Consider the following 16,503-nt stretch of genomic DNA (forward strand, 5'->3'; position numbering starts at 1 on the left):
GGAATGATTATTGTTTCCCTTTGTCATTGATTCACCCTGGCCATCCTACTAGTATATACAATTTTAGGCACATAGGTGGGTGATAGTGACAGGTAGAAACTAGCAAGAGGTGGATCAGCAGTTCTTGCTGTGAGGGTAAGATATCCCTAGTATGGGATTCAAAACCTGAATCTTTACCTGAACATGTCACTAGAATCAAATGTATAGAGAAAAACACATTATGGAAACCACAAACAAGAGTTGTGGCTAGCTCCACTGAAAGACAAGATCTTAATTTTGGTAGAGTTAAGGATTCTCTGAAACAAGAGATTGGCGAACTTCTTCAAACAGACATAAGTACTTCTACTGGCCACCAGGTGGCAGCATAGGAAGTAAAATGCTAGTTAGACTTGTCTGTGGAGCCTGTTGCGAATCCCAGAAGCCTTTTAGAAACAAAAGGGTCACTTGGAGAAGGAAAGTTTTTGGTTTTGTTGGTATTTGGTTAGTTGATTGGTTGGATGAATGGATGGATGGGTGGATGGATGGTTAAGTATTGCTCCGCTTCTTGGAAAGCAATCATTAACTATCAATTGAGAATTTGTCTTTTCTTTGCATCTATAAATTCCAAGTTTATGCAGTTTCTTCAGTTTTTTTCTAAACTTGACAGAACTGTCATGAGAAGTGAAAAATTAATCATCGGCCTAAGTCTTACATTGCATACATGTTATAAATGGAGGTTCAGTTATGGAAAGGAGAACACATCCAGGAAAATGTTTGGAATAACTATACCAAGTTTATCCTCTAAATACTCCCAAAGTGGTAGCACAGAACAGCCCATCCATCCAGATGTTTCAAGTGAAGTGTTTCTTGTGCTTTTTCCACCTTTCCCTCTCTTACAACATTCACCCATGCTCAGTGAAGAAACTATAGAAAAGAAAGTGGCCTGGATTCTTAGTGTCTTCAGATGACACAACCAAAGCAGCGGATTATTGAGGAACAGTTTTACTTTGGGTTTGTCTCTTTGGTCTGAGCCTAAATGTAAATGCTTGGGATCTCTTGATGGGGTTACAAGAATGCTTCTTTCTTTGGCCCTTAAGTAAGTTTCCATTCTCACAATTCCCAATGCTTGGGTAGAGTCAGGAAAGAATCCCAACAAGAAGAGCTGTCAAGAAAACATTGCCGTGAGTTTCTCACGCATAAAATGTTAACCATTATGAGTTCAAGTGTGAACCTATAGTACTGGAGACTTGGGCTCCAAGGTTACAGAACCGCCTCACAAGCTCAAGGCTTGGCCTTAGGTTCAAACCCCCAGTATCACCAAAAAGAAGAAAAAAAAAAAAAAATGTAAGCCTAAGTAGTCATGAAAACCAGCAATTAGTTTTCTTAAAAACCTTAAAGCCAAACTTCTAGAGTTATATTTCTAGTTGCAAATTAAACATATTTTTGGCAGAAGGAATTTCTCTATATAGATTCTTCCCTCTGTACTGTTTCTCTCTTACAGCCACACCTTATCAGTGTAGTCGCTGCTGAAGACAGTCCCTGTAGCTGTGAAAGCTGGTTCTTTATTCTCCCTGCCCTCAGTAGGATCCCGGACACTCTGTGTCAGTTTTCATTCCTGATCGTTCTTTTGAATTCCTTTTTGCTCTTTAGGTTTGGGTTACATTCCCCTAGAACTCTCCTCACCAGTTCTCCTGACCTTTGCCTTCTCTTCGGCTTCTGCCCCAGCCTCCCTGCTCACTCTCTGTCTGGCAAGCTTTGTGGCTACCTCACTCTCTCCACACACAAGCATAACCTTTTTCTGTTTGGTCTCAGTTGTTATATGTTTTTCCTCTTCATCCATCAATACTGGACCAGTCTATGTAGCTGTGCCTTTCATCCACTTTTGCTGGTCTCTTTGGATACGGAGTTCGGTGAGCTTACCTACCTGTCTTCTGCATCCCTACAGTGAAGATGAATGTGTGACTCCAAAGGGTTCACCATATAAAGTATATAGATGATTATTGTATATTCTAGTAAATATGCCAAAGAATGTGCAATACTTAAATAGAGCTATCTGTACAATATTAGCCAATACTTTTGACAGTCTTATATTCTATATGTTAATCTCTATGCTTTTAATGACACAAGTCATTGAAGACAATTATTACTTTCTGTTTCTATAAAGTATTAACATATAGCTTGCGGGGGGATATTTTTTTTTCTTCCTTCTTTCCTTTTAGACCAACCCTTTATACCTGGCTAAGCTGATTTTCCAAATGCCACAGAACAAGTCGACTAAATTTATGGACACTGTTATTTTCACACTGTACAATTACGCCTCTAATCAGCGAGAAGAGTACCTACTCCTCAAGCTTTTTAAAGCTGCTCTGGAGGAAGAAATAAAGTATGTATATAAGTAGGTGTATAAAAATACCGATGTATAGGTCACTTTCAATAAGCGTGGCTAGTTCAGGTTTACTAAAGTAACTTTGAAATTATTGTGCATAATTAAACCTATCAGATTTCCTAAGAATAAAATGCACTCTGAATTGTCAGATTTCCACTTTTTAGAGCTATATTCAACTACATTTTCTGCCCACCAGTGAACCCCTTTCTGGGGTACAGTTAAGCTTTTATGTTCTATATCAGCAAAACTGGAAGCATGAAGCTTACTGAAAATCAGTGAAGAAAATGTACTAAAATTCTCTGGGTTTAAAAAAAAAAGCTACATCTAAGTGGATAGAGATCATGCTGTCTGTCTGAATTGGTTTTCCCTTCTTACTAGAACTTTGGCTACCTTTTTCATTTATTTTCTGACTCTATTATTGTTTTGTAAAAAATGAAGATGGCTAAATAATGGGCCCTTCAAAAAGACATGAGAAATGTCCTAAGCTGAGGTGGACCTTCCTCGCCTTCCACATTTCCTGAGTCATAGACTCTGCTTGTTCCTCAGGCTTCGGAAGCATGTGAACCAGGCGTGGCACCCTTGGTGTATCTCCAAGCCAGGGCTGGAGCCATGCCTGACTCGGGAGAAGTTGTAAAACTCTGCTGTATTATCATGAGCAGATGGAGTAGATTGAGCCAATGGAAAGAAAGCTTCCAACTGGCTAAAGTGAAAGAGAAAGGCTGATTGGCCCAAAACCTTGAGATATAGCTTGGAGATATAGGAAGGAGAGAAAGAAAGGAGATGGAGGAAAGGAAAGAGGAAAAAAGAAATGGGAGAAAAAGGAAGAAAGAGAGGAAGGAAAATTAAGAGCAGAGGACTGGTCTCAATGAGACTGTATCTAGTGGGGGTCTGAGCAAAGAATAAGGATATGACAGGATTTTGATGGGTCAGCTATTGTTTTATTGAACCACTGATTTCACCCTATCTATTTACTAATTGTATGAATTAGTCAAAAGGGAAAAGAAAACTGAATTTAAAAGTGGAAAGGGAGCCAGCAAAGGAAATAAAAAGGAATGTCTCGGTAAGATAAGTACTAGAATAGGGCTGTCAGCGCTGTCAGACACAGCCAGGCACTGAAGGGAAAGGAAGTTGAAGGGGTTAGAGTGGCCGAGAGAGAGGAAGGACAGGGGTTCCCCAGGAGACAAGGGGTCCTCTTGTACAGGCAAGAAGCCGTAAGTGTCAGAGATAGGGATCAATCGCAACTCAGCCATGAGCTGTGGCTGCATCCCAGGAGCAGGATCAAAAGATGTGGAGGCAGTTCAGAAAGTTATGTCTGAAATGGGGCAACTAGAGGAGGTTCAGTACATTAATAGTTAACATTCGATAGTGTTAAACTTGCTCCATTTTCAGTCATTTTTATCAGAGGCAGAAGGTAATTGAAATCCTTAAATTGTTTACATAAGAAACAGATGCTTTAAAAATGATGGAAATCAAGTGGGGGTGCGGGGGTGCCAGTGACTCAGGCCTGTAATCCTTGCTACTCAGGAGGCTGAGAGCTGAGGGTTGCAGGTTTGAAGGCAGGAAAGTTCATGAGACTATTTTCTACAATTAACCACATAAAGCTGGTAATGGAGCTGTGGCTCAGGTGGTAAAGTGCTGACCTTGAGTACAAAAGCTCAGGAACATTGCTTAGGCCCAAAGTTCATGCCCTAGGAGCTGGGGAAAAAAAAAATCAAAATCACACCTTCACAAAGTAAAATGTATAATTCAACAAAATTATTGCTACCAGGAAATGGTATTTAAAACTATACACAGAAACAAACCGTGTTGTTTTCTGTTTGTTGTTTGTGTTTGTTTTTTTTTTGTTTGGTTTTTGGTTTTGGCTGGGCTTTATTAGATCAAAGGTGGACCAGGTACAAGAAATAGTCACTGGAAACCCTACAGTCATCAAAATGGTCGTCAGTTTCAACAGAGGTGCCCGGGGTCAGAACACACTGCGCCAGCTCCTGGCTCCAGTGGTAAAGGAGATCATTGATGACAAGTCCCTGATCATCAACACCAACCCCGTAGAGGTGTACAAGGCATGGGTGAACCAGCTGGAAACACAGACAGGAGAGGCCAGGTAACCATGTCAGAGGACAGCGATTTTCAATTATGGTTTTCATCTTGCTTTGTTTTTTAATTGTGTTTTATAATCATGTCTATTTGTATATATTCTTAAAACTCTTTTAAGGAAAAAAAATACTAGAAAAAAAGTCTGTTCTTGGATTTTTGTTGTTGTTTTTGGCCAGGTACCAGTATGGCTCACACCTGTAATCGTAGCTACTCAAGAGACAGATCTGAGGATCACAGTTGGAAGCCAGCCTGGACAGGAAAATCTATGAGACTCTTATTTCCACTTAACCACTCAAAACTAGGCCCTGAGTTCAAACCTCACAACCAATAAAAAAAAAAATCTCTTTTTGCCTGGTGCCAGTGGCTTATGCCTGCTATAATAACTTCTGCTACTCAGGTGGCTGAGACATGAGGATCAAGGTTCAAAGCCAGCCCACGCAGGCAAGTCTGTGAGACTCTTATCTCCAATGAATCACCAAAAAAGCTAGAAATCGAGCTGTGGCTCAAATGGTAGAGTGCTAGCCTTGAGCACAAAAAACTCGGGGACAGCCTCAAGCCTTGATTTCAAGCCCCAGGACTGACACCAAAAGAAAAAGAACAATCTGTTTTTAATGTGCATATCACATTTTAGACTGTTAGTCATCATGATGCAAAATCATATTTTCAAATCATATTTTCCAATACTTCAAATTCTGTAATTCTTGTCCTTTATTCTTTATTCTTTTTTTTTTCCTGCTGAGATTGGGGCTTAACACAAGGCCTACCACTTTTGGTTGGCTTTTTCACTCAAGGTTTTGCTGGTTAATTGGCGATAAAAGTCTCTCAGATTTGTCTGCCTGGGCTGGCTTTGAACTGGACTCTTAGTATCTCAGCCTCCTGAGTAGTTGGGATTGCAGGTGTGAGCCACCAGCGCTCAGCTTATATTTTCTCTCACTTGCCAAAAATCTTTTATTAATTACCTAGTGAGTACATTCTACTTGTATAGTCATAATCCAGGTAGGATGGACTCATTCTGGGTGGTGGTTTTTGTACCTAACTAATTCTAGCTTTTGAGTTCCTGCAAAAAGTTGTCTTGTGAAAAAAAATCAGATATGCTGCAAGAACTGTGTGGGTAGACATTACAGGACTGTTTGTAATAGTGAAAAGGCAAATATTTAGCTTTGAAGGATTGATTAATTAAATGTTTACAGAACACATAATAGAGTGCATGACTATTTGGAATGGTTGTACAGGCATTTATTGGCACAGAAATTATGTTCATGATTTATTTTTTCAAATGCATCAAGGTCCAATAGCCCATTTTCTTTTCAAAATAAAATTGGTCCTGTGTCTAGGCATGGTGTTGTATGCCTATAATACCAGCAATTTGGGGAGTAGAGACAGGAGAATTATGAATTTGAGGCCAGCCTGAGATACATAATGAGATCCTGTCTCATTGGTCATGTGTATATACATGTCCATAGGATCTGTATGCAATGTATATGTGCACAGATTGCATTGTGGAGGAAGCCTTAGAAAGTTATGTAATGAGCTATGAGAATTAGTTGTCTCTGCATTTGATTTTTTTTTTGGATGCCAGTACTGGGGTTTCAATTCAGGACCCCTGGGCATTTTGTTCCTTAGATTTTTCACTGAAGGCTGGTGCTCTACAACTTGAACTTCAGTTCTACTTATGGCTTTTTGGTGGGTAATTGTAGATGAGACTCATAGACTTTCCTCCCTGGACTGACATTAAACCTTGAGACTCAGATCTCAACCTAGGATTACAGGCATGAGCATAGGCCCTTTTCTTTTTATTATTTAAGAAAAGAAAGGGATTGGGGGTGTACCTCAATGGTGTAGAGCACTTGCCTCGCATGCACAGGCCTGGAATTTAACTCACAGAACTCCTAAGGGAAGGATGGGGAGGAAAAGAGGGAGGGAAAAGGGAGAAATCACATGCCTTACCTTTTATTTTTCACTTAGCAAAAGCTCCTTTCTGTTCACTTCACTATAGCTTGACTACAGAGTCCACACTAGAACACAGTGCTCATACCTCAGCCTTCAGTTAATGTAAACCCCTTGTTGTGTTTTCAGCAAGCTGCCTTATGATGTAACCACAGAACAAGCTCTAACATACCCAGAAGTGAAAAATAAACTGGACACATCCACTGAGAACCTGAGAAGGGTCACTGACAAAGTCTTGAACTCTATTATTTCTTCTCTTGATCTATTGCCGTAAGTTGGGTTTGTAGCAATTTTAACATTAGTTTCTGGAAGTTCGTGGAAGTTAGCTGTGGTAGTGAAGACAGGAATCTTCCTTCAGACTGTATTTGCTATTGTAAAAGAGGGCCTTTAGCCAGGTGTTGGGGGGCACACCTGTAATCCTAATGCTCAAGAGACTAAGAGAGAGATATAAGTTCAAGGCTAGCCTGGGCTATGTAGAGGGTTCTATCCCCAACCTGGGCCTACTTCTATCCCCACCAAGATGGCCTACGCTTACTTTTTAAATGCATAATTACTCGCAGAAGAAGGAGCAATACTTTGGTTGTAGCCACAAACAGTACTCAGGTGTTATCATCAGTGGAAGTTCTGTGATTCCATCCCCATCTCATTTTGCGTTGAATTTTTAGGGAAACTGCTCAGCTATAACTGACTGGAACATTTGTGGTGTGTTTCTTCCTCACTTAGCCATTTTCCATGATTTTCTTTTGTCATCTGTTTTACATGTAGTTATGGATTGAGGTATATAGCCAAAGTACTGAAGAATTCGATCCATGAGAAATTTCCTGATGCAACAGAAGATGAGCTATTAAAGGTAGATTTTTTTCAAGGGTAATCTCAACACAGCTTCTCCCTGGGGATCTGAGCCAAAATTGCCAACAGACCATTTCATAAGCATTTCCCCCCATGTCTGACCATTGATAAGCAGCTACAGGTCTTCTGTTTCTGACTGTCAAGATTATGTATGTTGGGCTGGGATGTAGCTCAGTGGCAAAGCGCTTGCCTAGCAAGTGCAACGTCCTGGGTTCGATCCCCAATTCCAAAAAAGAAAAGCCAAAAAAAAAAAAAGATTATGTATGTACTCATTACCTGACTTACGCAACTGTAACCCCTCTGTACATCACCTTTATAATAATAAAAAATAGATTCGAAAATATTATTCATTAGGCGGAAGTTAATTTGGAAATCTTAGACATTCTTGCAACTCTTTTAGTGCATTTTGGAGGCAGTCATTTTAATCAAAAATAATTTCTTATTAGCATGTTTTCATTGCCTTTACCTAATGGTTTGTTAAGATTCAGATCAGTCCAGGTGCCAAGCAGCTCACACCTGCAATCCTAGCTACTCAGGAGGCAAAGATCTGAAGATCATTCAAAGCCAGCACAGGCAGACACATCTAAGAGACAGTTATGTCCAATTAACCAGCAGAAAAGCCAAAAGTGGGGGCTCAAGCGGTAGAGTCCTAGCCTTGACTAAAAAGCTAAGTGAGAACAGGAGGTCCCAGTACCATCCCCTCTCCGCCCCCCCCAAAACAAATCAGAAAATGCCCCACTTTCTCTTGGGAAATGTAAATGAATATATGTGTTCAGGAAAGAAAAAAAATGAATTCAAGTTTTCTCTTTTCCCTGTGCATCTGTCAGATTGTTGGAAACCTCCTGTACTACCGGTACATGAACCCAGCCATCGTGGCTCCGGATGGCTTTGACATCATTGACATGACAGCTGGAGGGCAGATCAACTCCGACCAGAGGAGAAACTTGGGGTCCGTAGCCAAGGTGCTTCAGCATGCAGCCTCTAACAAGCTGTTTGAGGGAGAAAATGAGCACCTCTCATCTATGAACCATTATTTATCAGAGACATACCAGAAATTCAGGTGAGGAGGTCCATTCATGCTAAAGAAACCTGTAAGAAGCTAGACACACAAATGTATGTTCTATACCCAGAGCTGAAGTGGGGGGCAGAGGGTAAAGTGACTACAGGAACACCAGCTGGCTACATACAGTTCTTCTAGAAGTTGTCATTGCAGGAAAGAGAAGGAAGGTCTGGCCAGGTTGCTGGTGCCTGGTGTCCCCATCCACCACTCCTGCTCTGCTGAGCCTCCTATCTTATTCCATGTTGTACTGACAGAATGAAATGTGGGCTCTTCCTGCTATGCCACTGATGTAGAGTGCTCAGGATGGAATGCTCAAAATAGCTGATTTCTGCTTTGTTAACCTTATAAAGAAGGGTAACTTAAGGGTGGGGGGGGAGTTGTTTTCCAGTTGGGAAGAATTTTCCGTATCTACGACAAACAATGGTAGGAAATGAAGAGTTTCGTGTTGAGAGGTTGGGAAAACCCCAGTTCTGTATTTGTGGATGTTGTGGATGAGCTTGTGTGAGTATGTGCTGTTGCCCTGTTCTCACGCTTTCTTAATCATAAGATTTCATTCTATTGACTTTATTTCTCGTTCCAATGATTTCTCTTTCTGATGATTCCATGCAGACAAGAAAGGCTTGCTTGTCTCAAAGTTTTCTGGTAGACACCTTCACTTTGTATCTGGGCTCTTGTCTGTCTGTGATAGACCATAGAAACGTGACATGTTTGGCCTCTTTCATCCCAACTTGGAAACTTTATTTCCCATTCTTCAGTTTCCTCTGGTTTAGCGACTTCAACAATCAATGTAAAGAGTTCATGATCATCATCTCTCTATCAATTTGTATCCTTTTATGAATGAGTTACACCAACTACACCTACCACAGAAAGTTCTGACTTCTCAAAATGCTAACTTCAGCTCTTCTCACTGAGTATTGTAGCATATGCCTATTATTCTAGCAAAGCAGGAGGCTGAGATTGGGAGGACTGAATTTCCAGACCAGACTCCAACTTAGTGGAAGAAGGTGGACATGATGGCACGTATCCCAGCTATGATAACAAGGGTAAAATAGGCTGGTTGAGCCTATTTTGAGCCTGGTTGGGCCAGTGGCTTACAGCTGTAATCCTAGCTACATTGGAGTCTGATGATTGCAGTTTGAAGCCAGCTTGGGCGGGAAAGCTCACGAGACTTTTATTCCCAATTAACCATCCCCCAAAAAGCTCAGGCCCTGAGGTCAAGCCCCATGACTGGTGCGCACACACACACACACACACACAGGCTAGTTGAAACTCAGGCACATAATCTACCAGGATGATGGAAGCTAGAAAGAGAGAGATTCTGTTCAAAATTAACTAGTGCAAAAAAGGGCTTGGAGGTGTGGCTCATCAGCAGAGTGCCTGCCGGGCAAGGCAGTACCTCTAAAAGAAAAGGAAGATGAAGAAAAGAGAGGAAATCAGTATACTAAACTCCATTTTTCTCAAAGTGGTAACAGATGTTCTGAAGGGTGACACAGATCTCACATCTTACCATTTAACCATATTTGATGGATTGCTTCTGAGATTGTATTCTTTTACAGAGACATGAGTCTCAAATCAAGAATTATTAGTTCAGGGCTGGAGATAGAGACCAGTGATAAAACATGTGCTTAGCATGCACAAAACTCTGATTTGATCCCTAGCACATATGCATTCAGAGAGAGAGAGAGGGAGAGAGGAGAGGAAGGAAGGAAGGAAGGAATCCAATCCTGTTTAAGGCATGTCCATACATGCTGAAAAGCTCCTGCAGTCAGGTGCTAGCCTGGTTAGGAGTTGTAGCAATTCCCTTCAAGATATTGAATGGAAAACAAAGTACCAGCCATCATTCAAAACACCCTATGTTAATAAAGCTATTTAACTCACATATTTGACTCCATATTAACACTTTTCTTCCCTTTATACTAGGAAATATTTCAAAGAAGCATGTGATGTCCTTGAACCAGAAGAAAAGTTTAATATGGACAAATACACAGACTTGGTGACAGTCAGCAAACCAGTCATTTATATTTCCATTGAAGAAATCATCAGTACGCATTCAGTAAGTTGGACTGGGGAAGGGTCAGCTACAGACCCATGTTCACACATGTGCTCACTTAAAAAAATATACAGGACATAGAAGCCAAGTGCTGATGGTTCATACCGGTAATCCTTGTTACTCAGGAGGCTGAGAGCTGAGAAATAGTAGTTTGAAGCTAGCCTGGGCAGGAAAGTCCATGAGACTTTTATCTCCATTGGCCCTCCAAAAAAGGCCAAAAATGGAGCTGTTGACTCAAATGGTAGAATGTTAACCTTGAGCAAAAAAGCTCATTGACAATGCCCCTGCCCTGAGTCCAAGACCTAGGACCGCACACACACAAAAAATAATGCAGGACTTATGGTATACATGTGGTGGTGGACATATTCTTAGAATTTAAGAGAGAGGTGGGCACCGGTGGCTCATACCTGTAATCCTAGCTACTCAGGAAGCTGAGATCTGAGGATAGTGGTTCAAAGCCAGCCCAGGCAGGAAAGTCAATGAGACTCTTATCTCCAATAAACTACTCAGAAAACTGGAAGTGGTGCTGTGGCTCAAGCAGTAGAGCGTTCACCTTGAGCTGAAGAGCTGAGGGACAGTGCCCAGACCCAGAGTTCAAGCCCCAAGACTGACAAAAAAAAAAAAGAAGAAAAGAAAAGAATTTAAGAGAGAATCTTGACTCTTAAAACATTAATAAAACCCCTCTCACAAACAAGAAAGTTGATATTGGGCATAATCCACTTGCAAGGCTAGATTATAAGCATACCTTAAGCCCTAAACAGGGGCAAACCCTGTTCTCTCCCCCAGCAGTCATGCAGCCTCCTGTCTCTGACCCTTTAGGAATGAGCACAGCTCTTCTAGACATTTGCTGAAGAGGTGAAAATAGAGTGTTCTCCCTGTTCTGATGTTTGGACCTATGACAATGCATGTTGGCTGAAAGGCTGAGCAGTATGGAGAGAGGTGGACATCCAGCTGCTCAGAGAAGATAAGAAACCCCCACAGAGCTCAGCCTGCCATTGTTCTAGAAAGCCCTTTTTCTTAGAAGCAGCAGTTTCACTGTCTGTGCTCTGTCATGTCTCCGTCTGCTTCTCAGCAACCGTCAGCACTCAGTGGGGCACTGGGAAAGAATGGGCAGCCCAGAGACAGCTTTGCAATTACGTAAAGACAGAAGCCAGATCTTTGAGGGATTTCGGTATTCAAAAACTAAGTCCAGTTGGAACTGGAATATTTTTTAAAGTAACCTTTTTAAGGATAATGTCAAGCCTTGCTAGTCAAAGTTAGATCTTGGGAAGAGCTTATAAATGTACCCCGAGATCTTCTAACTCTGAGCCCACCTTTTAAGCAAGATCCCCAGGAACTTCAGATGCACATGAGAGTTCTAGAAGCTTCAGTTGAATGTAGTTTGTATTGTACTGACAGCTAGAGAATAAAGCATACATGCCTACTCTCTCAAAGTCCTGATAATACACATTGCAAAATGGCTACTTCAAAGTTCTACCATTATTATAAGCTTGGGAATGTGGGTTTGGAGGCAAATGGGATCTGATTTTGATTTTTCCTTCTCAGGAATAGGGAACTATGTCATTTGCATCAAGTTCCCAATAAGTATTGCTTAAATGGAAGAAAACTGTCCAACTATGTACCATTTATGAAAACTATTTTTAAGTGGGGAAGTAGACTCTTTAACAATGAGTAGTAAGCCATGTGTTTATTTTGTCCCAAACAAATACAGAAACATCTTTGTTATATGTTTGCTCAGGATAATATCCTCGTCCAAAAAGTGTAGTGAGAAGTTCTGAGTGAGAGGTTCCTGTTGATAGAGAATAGAGAGAAAATGTTCATTGAGTTCATGGAGACTGCTACTCTTGAAATAGATGATTCCTTGTGCTGAAAATAATTGAGAACAGAATGTAATTCTGGGAAACAGAGCGTGTGATGAATCTGGAGACCCTTTGTTTGCTTGTGGTTGCAGCTGTAGTGTGGGCGGGCAAATAATGGGACAACTTCCTGTTTACAGTCTAGGGGTGGAGGCACACACACACCCACATTTACACTCACTCACACACATACACACCCTGTGGCCATAGACTGGCCTTAGGCTCTCTGGTGAGCATGTAAAACTTCATCATCAGCTCTTTACAGAGACATTCACAGGAAATGCTTTCTGATTCATAAAACGAAGGGTGAAAGCTGGCTGCCTGAAATACATCCAGCATTTCCAGAGACAGCAGCCAGATGCACTGTCTCTAAACTTTACCCAGCCTGCTTATTTTGTTTGTGTCTCTAACTTATCTCCCTCTCCCCTCCCCAAAATAACCTATGTCTGTGCCTGCAGAGCTGACCGTGCCTCTGTGTCCCTTGTAGTTTTCAGTTAGCACCTTTCTTTGACTCATCCTAATTTTTTAAAAATAACAATGCATATTTCTTTAATTTAAAACGAAGATTCTCTGTTATGCTATAAAATTAGCCTTCCGTGTGGAAGCAGAAATGTCGTAAGTATAATGAATACAGAATAACTAGATGTCTTTACTTCCTTGATTTCAAACCCTGCATCTGAATCTCTCCCTCTCTTTCTCTCTTTCTCTTCCTCCCTCCCCCCTCCCTCCCGCAAATGTCAGGGAACTAGTAAGAAAATTTAGCACTAAACTTCAATAATCTTAAAGACTAAGATAATAAAAGGTCAATGTAGGAAGCTCACTCCTGTAATAATAGCTCTCAGTTTAGGAGGGTTGAAAGAGGATCAGACACATCCAACCCAGAGGACCACGCAGAGGCACGCAGGCACAGGAGAAAGTTTATTATAAGGTTTATTAGAGGAGCCATATTTCCCCCAAGAGGGAGCACCTGGCCTCCGTCCCCACCCAGGTAGCAGGAGGGTCTGAGGGGTAGGAAGTGAGGTGGGTCTGGGCAGAGGGAGGGAGGGATCAGCTGTATGGCATGAACTCCAGGAATGGGAGGAGGGCCAGGTGCGGGTGGAGCTGAGGCCCAAAGGTGAACATAATACTAACAAGGGTAAGATGTGGGGAAATGCAGTTCAAAACCAGCCGGAACAGAAAAAGTCAGCAAGACTCCATTTCCAGTTAACCAGAAAAACTGAATTAAATCCACTCATTTAAAACGTATGACACCCCGTGTTTAGTGTAGTCACAGTTTTATGGCCATTACTAGCACTGTTCACTCTGAGAATATTTTTACCATCCTCAAAGAAACTGTACCCATTAACCGTCCCTCCTCATGAGCTCACTCCTAGACTCGCATGCATTTGACTACTGTAGAGACTTCCTGGGACAATCATAGGGATTCAGTGTTTGGCTTTTTGTGACTGGTTTATTTTACTTCAATAATTCATATAGCATGAATCAGAATTTTCTTCCTAAGGCTAAATAATATTACATTATATAGACCACCTTTTACCCATACCCCCCACCAACTGAAGGATCTTGTACTTTTTTTCCCCCTTGAGAAGAATATGGCTCAGGTTGGCCTAGAGCTTGCTATATAATCCAGGCTGGCCTGACCTCATGATCCTCCTTGATGGTGTGTCACTGTGCCATGTTGAACATACCACCCTTTTCCATCTGTTGATGGACACCTGCTATTGTGAATAATGCTGTTGTAACCTTTATACACAAATGTCTCTACGGCTGACAAATCTGTACATCTAGAGATGAAATGGCCGGATCATGAAATACTGAAAATGGAAAGGGGGCCAGGTGCAGGTGGCTCACACCTCTAATCCTAGCTACTCAGGAGGCTGAGATCTGAGGCTCATAGTTTGAAACCAGCTTAGGCAGGAAAGGCTGTGAGACTTTTAGCTCCAATTAAACCACCTAAAAACTGAAAGTAGAGTTGTGACTCAAAGTGGTAGAGGGTTAGTCTTAAGGGCTGAGCATGCAGTCTCTGAGTTCAAGTCCCACAAACAACCAAAGAGAGGGGGGGAGGAGAGAGAGAAAGAAAGAAAGAAAGAAAGAAAGAAAGAAAGAAAGAAAGAAAGAAAGAAAGAAAGAAAGAAAGAAAGAAGAAAGAAAGAAAGAAAGAAAGAAAGAAAGAAAGGGGAAAGAAAAAGTGGAAATGAGACTAACTATCATTATAATTCAGAACTATGATTATTATAATATTATTATTCAAAACAACTAAAATAAGTCTCCTAAGGGCAGGATGTCAGAAGTTTAGAAACATAGTTTCAACTAATTAGAAATGCAAACAAAAGCTGTGCTGTCCTTGCTGGCTTCCCTGGCAGTGTAGCTGCTCTTGAAGAGTGACAGCATTTCTCTAAGACTGGAAAGAGATAAACGCCTTTGTAGCCATGTGGGTTCTGGAAAGCCATTTCCCATCCCACTGTTCCCACCACAAGGAACCATGAAGGCAGTGCTTCCATTTTTATCTCCTGTAAGATCTTCAAAGCCAAGTAATAGCCAGGAGCCCAGAGGTTCAAGCTACTCAAGAAGCTGAGATCTGAGGATTGAGATGCAAAGCCAGCCCAGGAAAGAAAGTCATTAAGACTCAGTTAAAGACCAAAAAAGCAGGAAGTGGCACTGTGGCTCAGGTAGTAGAGCATTAGCGGCAAGCAAAAAAGCTCAGGACCACATCCAAGTCCTGAGTTCAAGCCCCACAAACAGAGTTGCATGACAAAATAGCTAAGAGTGGTGATTTTTTTTGTTAAAAAAATTCAGTATTTGATTACTAAAGTGATACGAAAATACCCTTTCAGCCAGGTGCCGATAATCCTAGCTTCTTGGGAGGCTGAGCTCTAAGAATCAAGATTAGAAGCCAATTAGGGCAGGAAAGTCCTCAAAACTCACATCTCCAGTAAATTAGGAAAATTACCAACTGGAAGTATGGCTCAAGTATTAGAGCACCAGCTATGAATGGAAAGAAAAGATAAGCACAGGGGAAAAGAAAAAGAAAAAGAGGAAGAGGAGGAGGAAGAGAAAACACCCTGCCAGTTTGCTGTTGGTGTTAGCCAAGACCCTTCTGTCTCAATGTAGATTTTGTGAAGGTAGTGTGGCGCACACAAGCTGTGTAGAAGGCAGGACCTTAGCAGATCTACCAACATGATCATTGTGTAAAGCTTGCTGAAAAAGATCTAGGAACGCCTTCGTTACTACAGTTCCTGGATGCAGACATTCCCTCCGAGATAGAACTGAGATTGTGTCTCTGCTATCCATAAGCTTTAATAATTGTCCAACTTGTCCTTAAGATATAAACAATAGCCAGAGAAAATGCTAGAAATCTAGAAGAGGCAGTACGTGAGTGTGGCAGGCTGGGAATGGAGCTGGCTGACTGCATGTGTGTGTTGTCCTCTGTGTACAGCTCCTGTTGGAACATCAGGACGTGATTGCTGCAGAGAAGAGTGACTCACTCAATGAGCTGCTTGAGACGCTGGGAGAGGTGCCCACCATAGAATCCTTTCTGGGTGAGAGCTCCTTCTTTCTTCACCATTTTGGCCTCTTGTTTAGTTTCTGTATTTGAGATTATAAAAAGAAGAAAAAGGGGAATCTAACTGTTAGGCTTACTGAAAGGATAAGAGCTCCCTTTGCCCCTTCTTCTACCAAGAATTGTTAACTCAGGGCTGGGTGTCACTCAGAAGAAAAGTACCTGCTTAACGTGTGCAAAGGTCCTGGGTTCAACCCCTCCAGCGCCCTTCTCCCCAAATTCTATCATTTGTCCCAGACTATAAGACAATTTGGTATTCATGAAGGTAAGTTCTAGGCACATCAAAACAGATTTGTCCATCTGTTTCACAAAAAAATAAATCAAATAAACATAAGAAAGAAAAAAGAGCTAAATGCCAGTGGTTCACATCTAAATAACCTTAGCAACTTTTCAGGAGGCTGAGATCTGAGAATGGAGGTTCAAAGCCAAATCAGATAGACAAATGCTTGAGACTTTTATCTCTAACCGGCAGAAAGTTGGAAGTAGAGGTGAGGCTCGAGTAGTAGAGTGCCACCTTGGAGCAAAAAAGCTAAACTGGGGGCACAAGGCCTCAGTACCAGCAAGAAAGAAAAAGAAAAGAACAGATGTGTTAGAACATAACGACTTCTTCACTGTTTTCTAACCGTTTCTTTGATTAGCAGCTATCTTTTAGTTATTTGCTCACATTTAGAATATCTATTTCATGTAATTTTTGTTAGAATATATTAGTTATATGGGTGGGGG

The 16,503-nt window shown here is 41.4% G+C and overlaps 1 protein-coding gene across 1 annotated transcript in view; it reads left to right on the plus strand.

Moving 5' to 3' along the window:
* Iqgap2 (IQ motif containing GTPase activating protein 2) overlaps nt 1-16,503 on the plus strand; it is a 256,337-nt gene that overhangs the window by 203,720 nt on the left and 36,114 nt on the right. Inside the window, exons 23-29 of the mRNA XM_042690727.1 lie at nt 2,199-2,362; nt 4,242-4,466; nt 6,536-6,676; nt 7,172-7,256; nt 8,083-8,315; nt 10,236-10,368; nt 15,658-15,760. Of these exons, the coding sequence (XP_042546661.1) occupies nt 2,199-2,362; nt 4,242-4,466; nt 6,536-6,676; nt 7,172-7,256; nt 8,083-8,315; nt 10,236-10,368; nt 15,658-15,760 (1,084 nt within the window). The remainder of the gene's footprint in view (nt 1-2,198; nt 2,363-4,241; nt 4,467-6,535; nt 6,677-7,171; nt 7,257-8,082; nt 8,316-10,235; nt 10,369-15,657; nt 15,761-16,503) is intronic.

This window comes from Dipodomys spectabilis, unplaced genomic scaffold (genome assembly GCF_019054845.1).
Source record: "Dipodomys spectabilis isolate Male_0828 unplaced genomic scaffold, ASM1905484v1 ptg000140l, whole genome shotgun sequence".
NCBI lineage: Eukaryota > Metazoa > Chordata > Mammalia > Rodentia > Heteromyidae > Dipodomys > Dipodomys spectabilis.